This window comes from Bufo gargarizans, chromosome 8 (assembly GCF_014858855.1).
Source record: "Bufo gargarizans isolate SCDJY-AF-19 chromosome 8, ASM1485885v1, whole genome shotgun sequence".
Classification (NCBI taxonomy): domain Eukaryota; kingdom Metazoa; phylum Chordata; class Amphibia; order Anura; family Bufonidae; genus Bufo; species Bufo gargarizans.
Genome location: NC_058087.1, coordinates 196,347,387 through 196,365,937, shown reverse-complemented (window position 1 = coordinate 196,365,937; position 18,551 = coordinate 196,347,387). Strand labels below are relative to the sequence as shown.

Here is an 18,551-nt window from a genome sequence, read left to right as displayed (position 1 = left end):
CAAACATATTTGTTTTCCGTGTCTGTTCAGTGTTTTTTACGACCATATCTGAGAAACCATTCACTTCAATGGGGCTGCAAAAAAACGGAAATTGCTCTGTGTGCATTCCGTGTCCGTCTGTCCGCATGGCCATTGCACACAAAAAAACAGAGCACGTCCTATTATGGTCGGCATTACGGACAAGGATAGGACTGTTCTATTAGGGGCTGGCCCTACCGTTCCGCAAAATGGCGAATGCACACGACCCTATCAGTGTTTTGCAGATCTGTAATTTGCAAGCGCAAAACATCCAATAGCCCCGTGCAGTGTGCAGCTTATAACGGCACCGGAGCGTTATAAGAGGGGACCGGGGCCAGGGGGTGTCTACACTTCACTCATCCCAGCGCAGAACACGGCAGTCAGCCTGAAATGGCTGATAACAGAGAGCAACAGACTGTACTCCGCGCTCGCACACGTGTGTTACACGTTATTACATCACAGTGATACATACTGCCGTCGTCGGAGTCGTAGTTGTCCAAGTCGTCAGCCTCGTCCACCTGTTCGGCTGCTTGATGCGGTATGTCCAGGGGTGAGAGGTTGACGGGGTGCCCGATAGGAGACGGGGTGCCCTCCGGCCATGGAGTGAATCTGGGGAAGTAGTCGGAGATCTGCTGGATGGGGCGGATGGGTCCAGGGCACACATTGATGGCCATGTGCTCCTGGATGCTGATGGGAACCTTGTCTCCTCGGCGGACAGTCATCAGCTCGTCTGCAGGCGAACACACAGTACACACGTGAGCTTAGATACAGGACATGGCGTTAGATACAGGGCATTCGTTTACATGCAGGACATCAGTGAGTATGAGGATGAGAGTGAAACACAGATATATATAGGGGCGCAGCACACAGGATGAGGAGAGTGAAGCACAGATATATATGGGGGCGCAGCACACAGGATGAGGAGAGTGAAGCACAGATATATATAGGGGCACAGCACACAGGATGAGGAGAGTGAAGCACAGATATATATAGGGGCACAGCACACAGGATGAGGAGAGTGAAGCACAGATATATATAGGGGCGCAGCACACAGGATGAGGATGAGAGTGAAGCACAGATATACAGTATATATAGGGGCACAGCACACAGGATGAGGAGAGTGAAGCACAGATATATATAGGGGCGCAGCACACAGGATGAGGAGAGTGAAGCACAGATATATATAGGGGCGCAGCACACAGGATGAGGAGAGTGAAGCACAGATATACAGTATATATAGGGGCACAGCACACAGGATGAGGAGAGTGAAGCACAGATATATATAGGGGTGCAGCACACAGGATGAGGAGAGTGAAGCACAGATATATATAGGGGAGCAGCATACAGGATGAGGAGAGTGAAGCACAGATATATATAGGGGCGCAGCATGCAAGATGAGGAGAGTGAAGCACAGATATATATAGGGGCGCAGCACACAGGATGAGGAGAGTGAAGCACAGATATATATAGGGGTGCAGCACACAGGATGAGGAGAGTGAAGCACAGATATATATAGGGGCGCAGCACACAGGATGAGGAGAGTGAAGCACAGATATATATAGGGGTGCAGCACACAGGATGAGGAGAGTGAAGCACAGATATACAGTATATATAGGGGCGCAGCACACAGGATGAGGAGAGTGAAGCACAGATATATATAGGGGTGCAGCACACAGGATGAGGAGAGTGAAGCACAGATATATATAGGGGCGCAGCACACAGGATGAGGAGAGTGAAGCACAGATATACAGATATAAATAGGGGAGCAGCACACAGGATGAGGAGAGTGAAGCACAGATATACAGTATATATAGGGGCACAGCACACAGGATGAGGAGAGTGAAGCACAGATATATATAGGGGCGCAGCACACAGGATGAGGAGAGTGAAGCACAGATATACAGTATATATAGGGGCACAGCACACAGGATGAGGAGAGTGAGGCACAGATATATATAGGGGCACAGCATACAAGATGAGGAGAGTGAAGCACAGATATACAGATATATATAGGGGAGCAGCATACAGGATGAGGAGGGTGAAGCACAGATATATATAGGGGCGCAGCACACAGGATGAGGAGAGTGAAGCACAGATAATTATAGGGGCGCAGCACACAGGATGAGGAGAGTGAAGCACAGATATACAGTATATATAGGGGCGCAGCATACAGGATGAGGAGGGTGAAGCACAGATATACAGTATATATAGGGGCGCAGCACACAGGATGAGGAGAGTGAAGCACAGATATACAGTATATATATAGGGGCGCAGCACACAAGATGAGGATGGTGAAGCACAGATATATATAGGGACGCAGCATACAGGATGAGGAGAGTGAAGCACAGATATATATAGGGGCGCAGCACACAGGATGAGGAGAGTGAAGCACAGATATACAGTATATATAGGGGCGCAGCACACAGGATGAGGAGGGTGAAGCACAGATATACAGTATATATAGGGGCACAGCACACAGGATGAGGAGAGTGAAGCACAGATATATATAGGGGCGCAGCATACAGGATGAGGAGGGTGAAGCACAGATATATATAGGGGCGCAGCACACAGGATGAGGAGAGTGAAGCACAGATATATATAGGGGCGCAGCATACAGGATGAGGAGGGTGAAGCACAGATATATATAGGGGCCCAGCACACAGGATGAGGAGAGTGAAGCACAGATATATATAGGGGTGCAGCACACAGGATGAGGAGAGTGAAGCACAGATATACAGTATATATAGGGGCACAGCACACAGGATGAGGAGAGTGAAGCACAGATATACAGTATATATAGGGGCGCAGCACACAGGATGAGGAGAGTGAAGCACAGATATACAGTATATATATAGGGGCGCAGAACACAGGATGAGGAGAGTGAAGCACAGATATATATAGGGGCGCAGCATACAGGATTAGGAGAGTGAAGCACAGATATATATAGGGGCGCAGCACACAGGATGAGGAGAGTGAAGCACAGATATATATAGGGGCGCAGCATACAGGATGAGGAGAGTGAAGCACAGATATATATAGGGGCGCAGCACACAGGATGAGGAGAGAGAAGCACAGATATATATAGGGGCGCAGCATACAGGATGAGGAGGGTGAAGCACAGATATATATAGGGGCCCAGCACACAGGATGAAGAGAGTAAAGCACAGATATACAGTATATATATAGGGGCGCAGCACACAGGATGAGGAGAGTGAAGCACAGATATACAGTATATATAGGGGCGCAGCACACAAGATGAGGAGAGTGAAGCACAGATATATATAGGGGCGCAGCACACAGGATGAGGAGAGTAAAGCACAGATATACAGTATATATATAGGGGAGCAGCACACAGGATGAGGAGAGTGAAGCACAGATATACAGTATATATAGGGGCGCAGCATACAGGATGAGGAGGGTGAAGCACAGATATATATAGGGGCCCAGCACACAGGATGAGGAGAGTGAAGCACAGATATATATAGGGGCGCAGCACACAGGATGAGGAGAGTGAAGCACAAATATACAGTATATATAGGGGCGCAGCACACAGGATAAGGAGAGTGAAGCACAGATATATATAGGGGCGCAGCACACAGGATGAGGAGAGTGAAGCACAGATATACAGTATATATAGGGGCACAGCACACAGGATGAGGAGAGTGAAGCACAGATATACAGTATATATAGGGGCGCAGCACACAGGATGAGGAGAGTGAAGCACAGATATACAGTATATATATAGGGGCGCAGAACACAGGATGAGGAGAGTGAAGCACAGATATATATAGGGGCGCAGCACACAGGATGAGGAGGGTGAAGCACAGATATACAGTATATATAGGGGCGCAGCACACAGGATGAGGAGGGTGAAGCACAGATATATATAGGGGCGCAGCACACAGGATGAGGAGAGTGAAGCACAGATATACAGTATATATAGGGGCGCAGCACACAGGATGAGGAGAGTGAAGCACAGATATATATAGGGGCGCAGCACACAGGATGAGGAGGGTGAAGCACAGATATACAGTATATATAGGGGCGCAGCACACAGGATGAGGAGGGTGAAGCACAGATATTTATAGGGGCGCAGCACACAGGATAAGGAGAGTGAAGCACAGATATACAGTATATATAGTGGTGCAGCACACAGGATGAGGAGAGTGAAGCACAGATATACAGTATATATAGGGGCGCAGCACACAGGATGAGGAGAGTGAAGCACAGATATACAGATATATATAGGGGCGCAGCACACAGGATGAGGAGAGTGAAGCACAGATATATATAGGGGGGCAGCACACAGGATGAGGAGAGTGAAGCACAGATATACAGTATATATAGGGGCGCAGCATACAGGATGAGGAGGGTGAAGCACAGATATACAGATATATATAGGGGCGCAGCACACAGGATGAGGAGGGTGAAGCACAGATATATATAGGGGAGCAGCACACAGGATGAGGAGAGTGAAGCACAGATATATATAGGGGCACAGCACACAGGATGAGGAGAGTGAAGCACAGATATACAGTATATATAGGGGCGCAGCATACAGGATGAGGAGGGTGAAGCACAGATATACAGATATATATAGGGGCGCAGCACACAGGATGAGGAGGGTGAAGCACAGATATATATAGGGGCGCAGCACACAGGATAAGGAGAGTGAAGCACAGATATACAGTATATATAGTGAAGCACAGATATATATAGGGGCGCAGCACACAGGATGCGGAGAGTGAAGCACAGATATACAGTATATATAGAGGAGCAGCACACAGGATGAGGCGAGTGAAGCACAGATATACAGTATATATAGGGGCGCAGCACACAGGATGAGGAGAGTGAAGCACAAATATACAGTATATATAGGGGCGCAGCACACAGGATGAGGAGGGTGAAGCACAGATATATATAGGGGCGCAGCATACAGGATGAGGAGGGTGAAGCACAGATATACAGTATATATAGGGGCGCAGCACACAGGATGAGGAGAGTGAAGCACAGATATATATAGGGGCGCAGCACACAGGATGAGGAGGGTGAAGCACAGATATATATAGGGGCGCAGCATACAGGATGAGGAGGGTGAAGCACAGATATACAAATATATATAGAGGCGCAGCACACAGGATGAGGAGAGTGAAGCACAGATATATAGGGGCGCAGCACACAGGATGAGGAGAGTGACGCACAGATATATATAGGGACGCAGCATACAGGATGAGGAGAGTGAAGCACAGATATATATATAGGGGCGCAGCACACAGGATGAGGAGAGTGAAGCACAGATATACAGTATATATAGGGGCGCAGCATACAGGATAAGGAGAGTGAAGCACAGATATACAGTATATATAGGGGCGCAGCATACAGGATGAGGAGAGTGAAGCACAGATATATATAGGGGCGCAGCACACAGGATGAGGAGAGTGAAGCACAGATATATATAGGGGCGCAGCACACAGGATGAGGAGAGTGAAGCACAGATATACAGTATATATAGGGGCGCAGCACACAGGATGAGGAGAGTGAAGCACAGATATACAGTATATATAGGGGCGCAGCATACAGGATGAGGAGAGTGAAGCACAGATATACAGTATATATATATAGGGGCGCAGCACACAGGATGAGGAGAGTGAAGCACAGATATATATAGGGGCGCAGCACACAGGATGAGGAGAGTGAAACACAGATATATATAGGGGTGCAGCACACAGGATGAGGAGAGTGAAGCACAGATATATATAGGGGCGCAGCACACAGGATGAGGAGAGTGAAGCACAGATATATATAGGGGCGCAGCACACAGGATGAGGAGAGTGAAACACAGATATATATAGGGGTGCAGCACACAGGATGAGGAGAGTGAAGCACAGATATACAGTATATATAGGGGCACAGCACACAGGATGAGGATGGTGAAGCACAGATATATATAGGGACGCAGCATACAGGATGAGGAGAGTGACGCACAGATATATATAGGGACGCAGCACACAGGATGAGGAGAGTGAAGCACAGATATACAGTATATATAGGGGCACAGCACACAGGATGAGGAGAGTGAAGCACAGATATATATAGGGGTGCAGCACACAGGATGAGGAGAGTGAAGCACAGATATACAGTATATATAGGGGCACAGCACACAGGATGAGGAGGGTGAAGCACAGATATATATAGGGGCACAGCACACAGGATGCGGAGAGTGAAGCACAGATATACAGTATATATAGGGGAGCAGCACACAGGATGAGGAGAGTGAAGCACAGATATATATAGGGGCGCAGCACACAGGATGAGGAGAGTGAAGCACAGATATACAGTATATATAGGGGCGCAGCACACAGGATGAGGAGAGTGAAGCACAGATATATATAGGGGCGCAGCACACAGGATGAGGAGAGTGAAGCACAGATATACAGTATATATAGGGGCGCAGCACACAGGATGAGGAGAGTGAAGCACAGATATATATAGGGGCGCAGCACACAGGATGAGGAGGGTGAAGCACAGATATATATAGGGGCGCAGCACACAGGATGAGGAGGGTGAAGCACAGATATATATAGGGGCCCAGCACACAGGATGAAGAGAGTAAAGCACAGATATACAGTATATATATAGGGGCGCAGCACACAGGATGAGGAGAGTGAAGCACAAATATACAGTATATATAGGGGCGCAGCACACAGGATAAGGAGAGTGAAGCACAGATATATATAGGGGCGCAGCACACAGGATGAGGAGAGTGAAGCACAGATATACAGTATATATAGGGGCACAGCACACAGGATGAGGAGAGTGAAGCACAGATATACAGTATATATAGGGGCACAGCATACAGGATGAGGAGAGTGAAGCACAGATATATATAGGGGAGCAGCACACAAGATGAGGAGAGTGAAGCACAGATATACAGTATATATAGGGGCGCAGCACACAGGATGAGGAGAGTGAAGCACAGATATATATAGGGGCGCAGCATGCAAGATGAGGAGAGTGAAGCACAGATATATATAGGGGCGCAGCACACAAGATGAGGAGAGTGAAGCACAGATATACAGTATATATAGGGGCACAGCATACAGGATGAGGAGAGTGAAGCACAGATATATATAGAGGCGCAGCACACAAGATGAGGAGAGTGAAGCACAGATATATATAGGGGCGCAGCATGCAAGATGAGGAGAGTGAAGCACAGATATATATAGGGGCGCAGCACACAGGATGAGGAGAGTGAAGCACAGATATACAGTATATATAGGGGCACAGCACACAGGATGAGGAGAGTGAAGCACAGATATACAGTATATATAGGGGCACAGCACACAGGATGAGGAGAGTGAAGCACAGATATATATATATATATATATAGGGGCACAGCATACAGGATGAGGAGAGTGAAGCACAGATATATATAGGGGCGCAGCATACAAGATGAGGAGAGTGAAGCACAGATATATATAGGGGCACAGCATACAGGATGAGGAGAGTGAAGCACAGATATACAGTATATATAGGGGCACAGCACACAGGATGAGGAGAGTGAAGCACAGATATACAGTTTATATATATATATATATATACATAAAGAACAAAAAAGCGGGCATCACTCCAGAAAATAAAGTAAAAAGAAAACGTATTCACCCATAAGGCAATGCAACGTTTATTTTATTTTCTGGAGTGATGCCCGCTTTTTGGTTCTTTATATGCGGGGTTTGCTTATCCCCTATTGGGCTTTTTGCACCCACCTGCTTTCTGTTTTGCCGGTGCTGCCGCCTCTTTTTATATATATATATATATATATATATATATAAAAGGAAGCAGCACACAGGACGGGAGGGTTACATGTGTGATGACAGCCCCTTGGATGTCAGTTCAACAAAACCAGGATCAGCAAGTAGATCGGGGAGGCTAATGTATGAAATGGAGACAGGTGACTATGGGCTGCAGGCAGGTCATGAAGATGTGGCATCCAGTAATGCAGGAAAAATAAGACAGCGAGCAGAGAGAAATGGAAGGTGGTAAAGTGCAGGAGGAATGTAGAAAGATAAGGGGATGATTTGCATGGAGAGAAGAGTGCACACAGACGAGACTCACAGACGAGGCTGCAGCACGTTATTAAAAAGATGGGAAGATTCAGATAGCAGGATGGAGAGCTCTGAAAAATAGACTACAACAGGTGCTTTAATATAAGAGCAGGAAATAGCAGAGAGAGTGATGCAGCTATCACAGCATGCAGAAGAGAGTGCAGATCAGGCAAGCAGAGTGCAGGAGATTGTAGACAATGAGGCATGTAGGGTGCGGTAGATAGTTGTAGATCAGGGATGTAAAGTGCAGGTGACAGTAGAACATCAGGCAGGTAGAGTGGAGGAAATAGTAGAAGACAAGGCAGGTAGAGTTCAGGAAATTGTAGAAGACCAGGCAGGTAGAGTGCTGGAAATTGTAGAAAATCAGGCAGGTAGAGTGCAGGAAATTGTAGAAGATTAGGCAGGTAGAGTGCAAGATATAGAAGATTAGACAGGTAGAATGTGGGAGATAGTAGAAGATAAGGGAAGTACAGTGCAGGAGATAGTAGAAGATCAGGCAGGTAGAGTCAAAGAAATAGAAGATCAGGATTGTAAAAGATCAGGCAGGTAGAGTGTGGGAGATTGTGGAAGATTAGGCAGGTAGAGTGCAAGAGATAGTAGAAGATCAGGCAGCTAGAGTGCAGTAGATCAGGCAGGTAGAATGCAGGAGATAGTAGTAGATCAGGCAGGTAGAATGCAGGAGATAGTAGAAGATCAGGCAGGTAGAGTGCAAGAGATAGTAGATCAGGCAAGAAGAGTGCAGGAGATAGCAGAATAATCAGGCAGGTAGAGTGTGGCAGATTGTAGAAGATCAGGCAGGTAGAGTGCAGCAGATAGTAGTAGCTCAGGTAGGTAGAGTTCAGTAGATAGAAGTAGATCATGCAGGTAGAGTGCAATAGAAAGTAGCAGATCAGGCAGGTAAAGTGGGAGATTGTAGACGATGAGACAGGTAGAGTGCAGTAGATAGTAGTAGATCAGGCAGGTAGGGTGCAGGAGATAGTAGAAGATCAGGTCGGTAGAGTTCAGTAGAAAGAAGATTAGGCAGGTAGAGTATGGGAGATTGTAGAAGATCAGGCAGGTAGAGTGTGGGAGATTGTAGAAGATCAGGCAGGGAGAGTGCAGTAGATAGTAGAAGATCAGGCAGGTAGAGTGCAGGAGATAGTAGAAGTTCAGGCAGGTAAAGTGCAGGATATAGCAGAATATCAGGCAGGTAGAGTGCAGGAAATTGTAGAAGATCAGGCAGTTAGAGTGCAGGATATAGAAGATCAGGCAGGTAGAATGTGGGAGATAGTAGAAGATAAGGGAAATACAGTGCAGGAGATAGTAGATCAGGCAGGGAGAGTAAAGGAATTAGAAAATCAGGATTGCAAAAGATCAGGCAGGTAGAGTGAAAGAGATAGTAGAAGATCAGGCAGCTAGATTGCAGTAGATAGTAGTAGATCAGGCAGGTAGAATGCAGGAGATAGTAGAAGATAAGGCAAGAAGAGTGCAGGAGATAGTAGAAGACCAGGCAGGTAGACCGTGGGAGATAGTAGAAGATCAGGCAGGTAGAGTTCAGTAGATAGAAGAAGATAAGGGAAGTACAATGCGGGAGACAGTAGTAGACCAGGCAGGTAGAATGCAGGAGATAGTAGAAGATCGGGCAGGTAGAGTGTGGGAGATTGTAGTAGCCCAGGTAGGTAGTGTGCAGTAGATATAGTAGTAGATCATGCAGGAAGAGTGCAGTAGAAAGTAGATCTGGCAGGTAAAGTGAGAGATTGTAGAAGATGAGGCAGATAGAGTGCAGTAGATAGTAGTAGATCAGGCAGGTAGAATGCAGTAGATAGTAGTAGACCAGACAGGTAGAGTGCAGTAGAAAGCAGATTAAGCAGGTAGAGTATGGGAGATTGTAGATGATCAGGCAGGGAGAGTGCAGTAAATAGTAATAAATCAGGCAGGTAGAGTGCAGGAGATAGCAGAGAGTCAGGTAGGTGGAGTGCAGAAGATAGTAGAAGATGAGGTAGGTAGAGTGCAGGAGATAGTAGAAGATAAAGGAAGTACAGTTGGCAGTGGTAGATCAAGGAAGTAAAATGCAGGAGATAGTAGAAGATCATGCAGGTAAAGTGGAGGAGACAGTAAATAAGGGATGTAGAGTGCAGGAGATAGAAGATTAGGCAAAAAAAGAACAGGAGAAAGTAGAAGATCAGGTGGGTAGAATGGAGGAAATAATAGAAAATGAGGCAGGTAGACTGCAGGAGATAGTACAAGATCAGTCAGGTAGAGTGGATGAAATAGTAGAAGATCATGTGGATAGAGTGCTGCAGATAGTAAAAGCTCAGGCAGGTAACCTGCAGGAGATAGAAGATCAGGCAGGTAGGGTGGAGCAAATAGTAGAAGGTCAGATAGATAGATTGCAGGAGATAGTAAAAGATCAGGGAGGTAAAGTGCAGGAAATAATAGAAGATCAGGCAGGCAGAGTGCAGGAGAAAGTATAAGATCAGGCAGAGTGCAGGAGATAGTAGATCAGGCCGGTAGAGTGCAGGAGAAAGTATAAGATCAGGCAGAGTGCAGGAGATAGTAGATCAGGCCGGTAGAGTGCAGGAGAAAGTATAAGATCAGGCAGAGTGCAGGAGATAGTAGAACATTAGGCAGGTAGAGTTAAGGAAATAGTAGAAGATCAGGTAGGTAGAGTGCAGGAAATAGTAGAAGATCAGGCAGGCAGACTGCAGGAGATAGTAGAAAGGATCAGGCAGGTAGAGTGCAGGAGAACGTCAGGTGAATAGAGTGAAGGAACTAGCAGAGGAACACATCGGGTTGTAGTACATAGATGGTGCGTGTTCTGGGAGATCTTGTAGAGAAATGTGGCAGGTCCATAGACCATGGTTTAGAGCAGACAGTTTGGTTATAAGGATCAGATGAGGAGGACAAAAAGCAATGCATAGATTCTGGGGTCATGTGGACACAGAAGACATTGGTCACCACTACCGGAACATCTGTAGTAACCTGCACATGGACCTGATATTCTGAAGAGCACCTACTCATGAACTTCTGCCTACACATTCGGTCATGACACCGCCGCACCTACCTGTCGTGTTCTGCAGAGCGTCACCTCCAGAACTCATAAGAAAGCTGCACAACACTCGCGAAGAGCACTACGCAATTAACCCATTCCACGCCAGCAGTTCTTGAATAACTATGCGTCTCCAACCCCGTCCTCACCACCGAAAAACACCACATAAGTGCAACCTGAGGAATATCGCCCATGACCCTCTGCCTTGTCCTGTTACCCCTTTCATTGCCATTGGTTAAACTTACCTCTTACCTCGTGTAGTCCGAGGACAACGCGGTGCCTGAGAGACAGGGACGGAGAGAGGAGCAGGTCTGAGAAGAGACGTGAGGAGATGTGGAAGAAGAGAAGGGCTGGATCGCCTCTGTTGCTGTTGCTCTCTCCCTTACTGCTGTGTTTCACAGCAGAAGAAGGAGGGAGGGTGAGAGGCAGAGGAGGAGACAAAGACAGAGAGCAAATGGATAGAGAGCAAGAAGGAAGAGAGTGTAGACAGAGGTGAAGGAAAACAATTGCAGGAGAGCCCAGACAGTGACACCGCTGCCTTAACCACTTGATGCTCTGCTCATCTCAGATTCAACCGCTTCAGCCAGACATATCCATCAGCCTGGATATTACTGTCCATCTGGAGAGAAGCCTGCTAAGATACCTCCAGAGAAGCCCTCAGAGATGCCTTCAAAGATGCCTTCAGCTTTGACTCGATGGGACCCCCCCCCCCCCTTCCTCTGTTATTCTCCAAATTGCAGAATTTCGTGTCAATATTTGAGGCTATATTGACGCAGAGCCTCGTGTGCCCAGGTCGTTAATCACATGCAATGCGCCAGTCTTCGGCTTGTTTAACGAGGAGGACAAATCTCTGTGTGAGCGGAGTAATCATCGGCGAGTAACAATGCGGCTTATATTATCGCTTAGGCTTTATTGCGAACGTTTAGCTCGCCTTTCAGGCATCACATCACGACGGGGACATGGATATGATACAGAGATGAGCCGCCCTGCGAGTAAAGAAGTCATAGCAAAGATAAAAATGAGGGCACTTTCAGGAGCTGCTTGACACCACCACACACCTAACCGCACATGAGGCCAACGCAGCAACCAAATTGCTGGTGGCGCAGGTAGTTTTAGCGCTTTACGCAGGATACAAAAGCGAAGCCGTCATAACTTCAGAAATGGGAGGGGTTCTTCACAGTAAGAGCAATTCGAATTTTGGGAAAACTCCAACAGAAGGAAATACCTTTCACTAAGTTATCCCCTGAGGTTTACAAATGTAATTCCCTGCAATAGATGAGATTCTCTACAGTAAAGGCAGCTGATACACAGAATAGACGGCTAGGCTGACAAATATCAAGGATACACTGAGGTCTACAGAGCCAACCAGTCAGCGAGGGGTATAATAAGGGGTATATATCACAAAGCTCCACGGCAATAGAGGTATATTTAGTGCTAATAACAGGAAAAGCCTATAATATGGCCAAAGGAAGGGATTCTTCACAGTTAGAGAAGTAAGCACAATGCGCGTCTCATAAGAAGTCCTGCCAGGAAAGAATGACTAAATATATAAGTTATATCAGAATAGATGCATCCAAGATAATTACCGCCTGGTGGGCAAAAGCCTCGGCTTTGGGAGGAGTTCTTTACAGTAAAGGCAGATTATCTTGCACTATATCACACCAAAGCCAGGATTACAACCTATGTGATTAGGAAATGTCACTGGTAACTTATGGAATATTCTGGATAACCTGTCCTTGAAATGTCATGTTAAGAAATGGGAAGGAGTCTTCACAGTAAGTGCAGCACAGCACTGAAAACCAAAGTATAATGGATTTAAAGGGAACCTGTCACGTTGAAGATGGCGTCTGGGCTGCAGGTTATAGAGCAGGAGGAGCTGAGCAGATGGATATATCGTTTTATGGGAAAAGATTTAGTACAACTTGTATTTTATTCATTTAAATTCCTGCTCATTCTGGGCTTTAAAGTTCAGGGGGTGGAGCTATCAGTGATTGACAGCCTTCCCTCCATGACTGTGTATACAGAGAGAGCTGTCAATCACTGATAGGACCGCCCCCTGCCCAGAATGAGCAGGAATTTAAATGAATTAATTACAAGTTATACTGAATCTTTTCCCATAAAACTATATATCCATCTGCTCAGCTCCTCCTGCTCTATAACCTGCAGCCCAGACGCCATCTTCAACGTGACAGGTTCCCTTTAAGTATAATCGACAAGCCTTAGATTTCAGGTTTAAGGGCAGTCCATCCCAATCAGCTGAGGGCAGTATTCCTGTAGAATACATACCATCTGCATCCCCACAGGAGAGTGATCACCCTCCGACACTGGTGGAACGTCGGAGGACATAATAGCAGTTATCCATCTGTCTGCTGTACGTAAAGCTGCGAGGAGCCTCAGACTGCAGAATAAGACTTCAGGGTGTAATGAGGAGGACGAGACTGAAGAATCTTCCACAGTGATAATCGCTATAGGTGTAATTTGTACCCCTCCCCCCCTGATAATTTAGGGCTGAAAATAGACTGCGGCTCAAGTGTGAATCACTGATGCAACCTAAACCGGTCATAGACTGAACGCCATAGGAACACAGCAGGCAGAGAGCTCCCCCTAGTGGTGGCTGCAGGCAAATATAAATGCATCATGTCTATACAGGGGATTTGGGACTGTGTTTCAGACTATATTCCTGTGCCTGTTGAATTTTCACCAGCAGAATAGTGAGTGCAGCTCTGGAGTATAATACAGGATGTAACTCAGGATCAGTACAGGATAAGTAATGTATGTACACAGTGACTGCACCAGCAGAATAGTGAGTGCAGCTCTGGAGTATAACACAGGATGTAACTCAGGATCAGTACAGGATAAGTAATGTATGTACACAGTGACTGCACCAGCAGAATAGTGAGTGCAGCTCTGGGGTATAACACAGGATGTAACTCAGGATCAGTACAGGATAAGTAATGTATGTACACAGTGACTGCACCAGCAGAATAGTGAGTGCAGCTCTGGGGTATAACACAGGATGTAACTCAGGATCAGTACAGGATAAGTAATGTATGTACACAGTGACTGCACCAGCAGAATAGTGAGTGCAGCTCTGGGGTATAATACAGGATGTAACTCAGGATCAGTACAGGATAAGTAATGTATGTACACAGTGACTGCACCAGCAGAATAGTGAGTGCAGCTCTGGAGTATAATACAGGATGTAACTCAGGATCAGTACAGGATAAGTAATGTATGTACACAGTGACTGCACCAGCCGAATAGTGAGTGCAGCTCTGGAGTATAATACAGGATGTAACTCAGGATCAGTACAGGATAAGTAATGTATGTACACAGGGACTCCACCAGCAGAATAGTGAGTGCAGCTCTGGAGTATAATACAGGATGTAACTCAGGATCAGTACAGGATAAGTAATGTATGTACACAGTGACTGCACCAGCAGAATAGTGAGTGCAGCTCTAGAGTATAATACAGGATGTAACTCAGGATCAGTACAGGATAAGTAATGTATGTACACAGTGACTGCACCAGCAGAATAGTGAGTGCAGCTCTGGGGTATAATACAGGATGTAACTCAGGATCAGTACAGGATAAGTAATGTATGTACACAGTGACTGCACCAGCAGAATAGTGAGTGCAGCTCTGGAGTATTATACAGGATGTAACTCAGGATCAGTACAGGATAAGTAATGTATGTACACAGTGACTCCACCAGCAGAATAGTGAGTGCAGCTCTGGAGTATAATACAGGCTGTAACTCAGGATCAGTACAGGATAAGTAATGTATGTACACAGTGACTGCACCAGCAGAATAGTGAGTGCAGCTCTGGAGTATAATACAGGATGTAACTCGGGATCAGTACAGAATAAGTAATGTATGTGCACAGTGACTGCACCAGCAGAATAGTGAGTGCAGCTCTGGAGTATAATACAGGATGTAACTCGGGATCAGTACAGGATAAGTAATGTATGTACACAGTGACTGCACCAGCAGAATAGTGAGTGCAGCTCTGGAGTATAATACAGGATGTAACTCAGGATCAGTACAGGATAAGTAATGTATGTACACAGTGACTGCACCAGCAGAATAGTGAGTGCAGTTCTGGAGTATAATACAGGATGTAACTCAGGATCAGTACAGGAGAAGTAATGTATGTACACAGTGACTGCACCAGCAGAATAGTGAGTGCAGCTCTGGAGTATAATACAGGATGTAACTCAGGATCAGTGCAGGATAAGTAATGTCTGTACACAGTGACTGCACCAGCAGAATAGTGAGTGCAGCTCTGGAGTATAATACAGGATGTAACTCAGGATCAGTACAGGATAAGTAATGTATGTACACAGTGACTGCACCAGCAGAATAGTGAGTGCAGCTCTGGAGTACAATATGGTATGTAACTCAGGATCAGTACAGGATAGGTAATGTATGTACATAGTGACTGCACCAGCAGAATAGTGAGTGCAGCTCTGGAGTATAATACAGGATGTAACTCAGGATCAGTACAGGATAAGTAATGTATGTACACAGTGACTGCACCAGCAGAATAGTGAGTGCAGCTCTGGAGTATAATACAGGATGTAACTCGGGGTCAGTACAGGATAAGTAATGTATGTACACAGTGTCTGCACCAGCAGAATAGTGAGTGCAGCTCTGGAGTATAATACAGGATGTAACTCAGGATCAGTACAGGATAAGTAATGTATGTACACAGTGACTGCACCAGCAGAATAGTGAGTGCAGCTCTGGAGTATAATACAGGATGTAACTCAGGATCAGTACAGGATAAGTAATGTATGTACACAGTGACTGCACCAGCAGAATAGTGAGTGCAGCTCTGGAGTATAATACAGGATGTAACTCAGGATCAGTACAGGATAAGTAATGTATGTACACAGTGACTGCACCAGCAGAATAGTGAGTGCAGTTCTGGAGTATAATACAGGATGTAACTCAGGATCAGTACAGGAGAAGTAATGTATGTACACAGTGACTGCACCAGCAGAATAGTGAGTGCAGCTCTGGAGTATAATACAGGATGTAACTCAGGATCAGTACAGGATAAGTAATGTATGTACACAGTGACTGCACCAGCAGAATAGTGAGTGCAGCTCTGGAGTATAATACAGGATGTAACTCAGGATCAGTACAGGATAAGTAATGTATGTACACAGTGACTGCACCAGCAGAATAGTGAGTGCAGCTCTGGAGTATAATACAGGATGTAACTCGGGGTCAGTACAGGATAAGTAATGTATGTACACAGTGTCTGCACCAGCAGAATAGTGAGTGCAGCTCTGGAGTATAATACAGGATGTAACTCAGGATCAGTACAGGATAAGTAATGTATGTACACAGTGACTGCACCAGCAGAATAGTGAGTGCAGCTCTGGAGTATAATACAGGATGTAACTCAGGATCAGTACAGGATAAGTAATGTATGTACACAGTGACTGCACCAGCAGAATAGTGAGTGCAGCTCTGGAGTATAATACAGGATGTAACTCAGGATCAGTACAGGATAAGTAATGTATGTACACAGTGACTGCACCAGCAGAATAGTGAGTGCAGTTCTGGAGTATAATACAGGATGTAACTCAGGATCAGTACAGGAGAAGTAATGTATGTACACAGTGACTGCACCAGCAGAATAGTGAGTGCAGCTCTGGAGTATAATACAGGATGTAACTCAGGATCAGTACAGGATAAGTAATGTATGTACACAGTGACTGCACCAGCAGAATAGTGAGTGCAGCTCTGGAGTATAATACAGGATGTAACTCAGGATCAGTACAGGATAAGTAATGTATGTACACAGTGACTGCACCAGCAGAATAGTGAGTGCAGCTCTGGAGTATAATACAGGATGTAACTCGGGATCAGTACAGGATAAGTAATGTATGTGCACAGTGACTGCACCAGCAGAATAGTGAGTGCAGCTCTGGAGTATAATACAGGATGTAACTCGGGATCAGTACAGGATAAGTAATGTATGTACACAGTGACTGCACCAGCATAATAGTGAGTGCAGCTCTGGGGTATAAAACAGGATGTAACTCAGGATCAGTACAGGATAAGTAATGTAATGTAATTACTTCTTTATATACAATGGACTTCCCCTTTAAGTAACAATCCATCTGTGTCAGTACTAGCAGACAGTTCCTTTGTTTTCTCCTTCTCTCCATTTCCATGTTACAGTCGGGCGATTACTTTCTGGTATAATATATTTGCGCTCGGCGGCGCTCGTATCGAGCTGTCACATTCTTTTATTGTTCGCAGGCTGTAACCCGTAAATGTCTTATCTGGATACAGTTTCCTCCTCATCCTTCAGGAAGCAGAATTACTGGTGCTATCACATATTAGCCGCAGCTTAGAGGAGGCCTCCTGGCATGGATTGATGCTGTAACGCGGGGTGCATGTGTGTTATATATAATCTCCCCGGATTATCACATTATATCCTGGCATTGTGGGAGCTTGTAGATGCCAGATTATCAGTTATTCTGGATTAACTGACAGAAGGAAGTCAGTGTGAACATGAGCCTGTAGGCTGGGTAGTCGTCAGCCATTTTGGAGACCATCCCTGGTCTGAGCTCCTAACTTTCTATTATTTGGAGGTAAGAACGTCCACGCACATCCCGAGGCCGTACCGGGCTTCTGTACCAGTAGAGCGCACAGTATGCGTCAATGATCCCAGTTAATAATTATGTCCATAGTGAATCGACCAGGAGCGATCAATCAGAATCCATTAACCCCTCACGTCTATGATTGCTACAGGGGTTCGGGGGTCATATTACGAGGCTTATTAAACATTGACGGCTGATGAATCAATATTTTTAATCACAGATTATTATCTTTACCGTTTTCTTACGGGACGCTCGGTTATTGATTTCTAATCCTGTGGTAATGCATTATATGGGAACCTGTCAATCAAAATAATCGATGGCGTCCAATACGTGGCTAATCCCAATTCCAGGGTTTAGCGTAGCAGGAAGTTGGGTGTTTCTGGGTGAGTCATGTGATAACTAAGCTCCGCCCATGACGGGACAGATGTGAATGATTGATGGCCTGTAATATACGCTATATATGACATAGGGCTGCAATGTAAACTGACAGATAAGGGGTTTCCAAAATGTATTCTATTGGTGGTGGTGAGAGGAGGAGTCACCGGGGTGATATTATGTGATGGCTGGAGCTCCCCTTTAAATGTGTACTACTGATGCATGCTGACCCACTGTCCAGGATGGTATCTCAGCTATACGTCCCCATTCTATCCATCCAGAGGACAGTGACGCTCATCGTATCTGACATGAGCCTTTGCCTATAGCTTTATTGTGAATTTCCCAGAATAAATGCAGCTTAGGAGGGGCGTCCTTAGCCCGGCCGCCGCTGCTGGTGGTC

The 18,551-nt window shown here is 45.9% G+C and overlaps 1 protein-coding gene across 1 annotated transcript in view; it reads right to left on the bottom strand.

Moving 5' to 3' along the window:
• DOC2A (double C2 domain alpha) overlaps positions 1 to 11,504 on the bottom strand; it is a 35,116-nt gene extending 23,612 nt beyond the window's left edge. Inside the window, exons 1-2 of the mRNA XM_044304811.1 lie at positions 11,397 to 11,504; positions 491 to 748 (exon numbers count right to left, since the gene is read on the bottom strand). Coding sequence (XP_044160746.1) covers positions 491 to 740 — 250 coding nt within the window. The 5' untranslated portion in view covers positions 741 to 748; positions 11,397 to 11,504. The remainder of the gene's footprint in view (positions 1 to 490; positions 749 to 11,396) is intronic.
• Between the last annotated feature and the right edge of the window lie 7,047 nt (positions 11,505 to 18,551).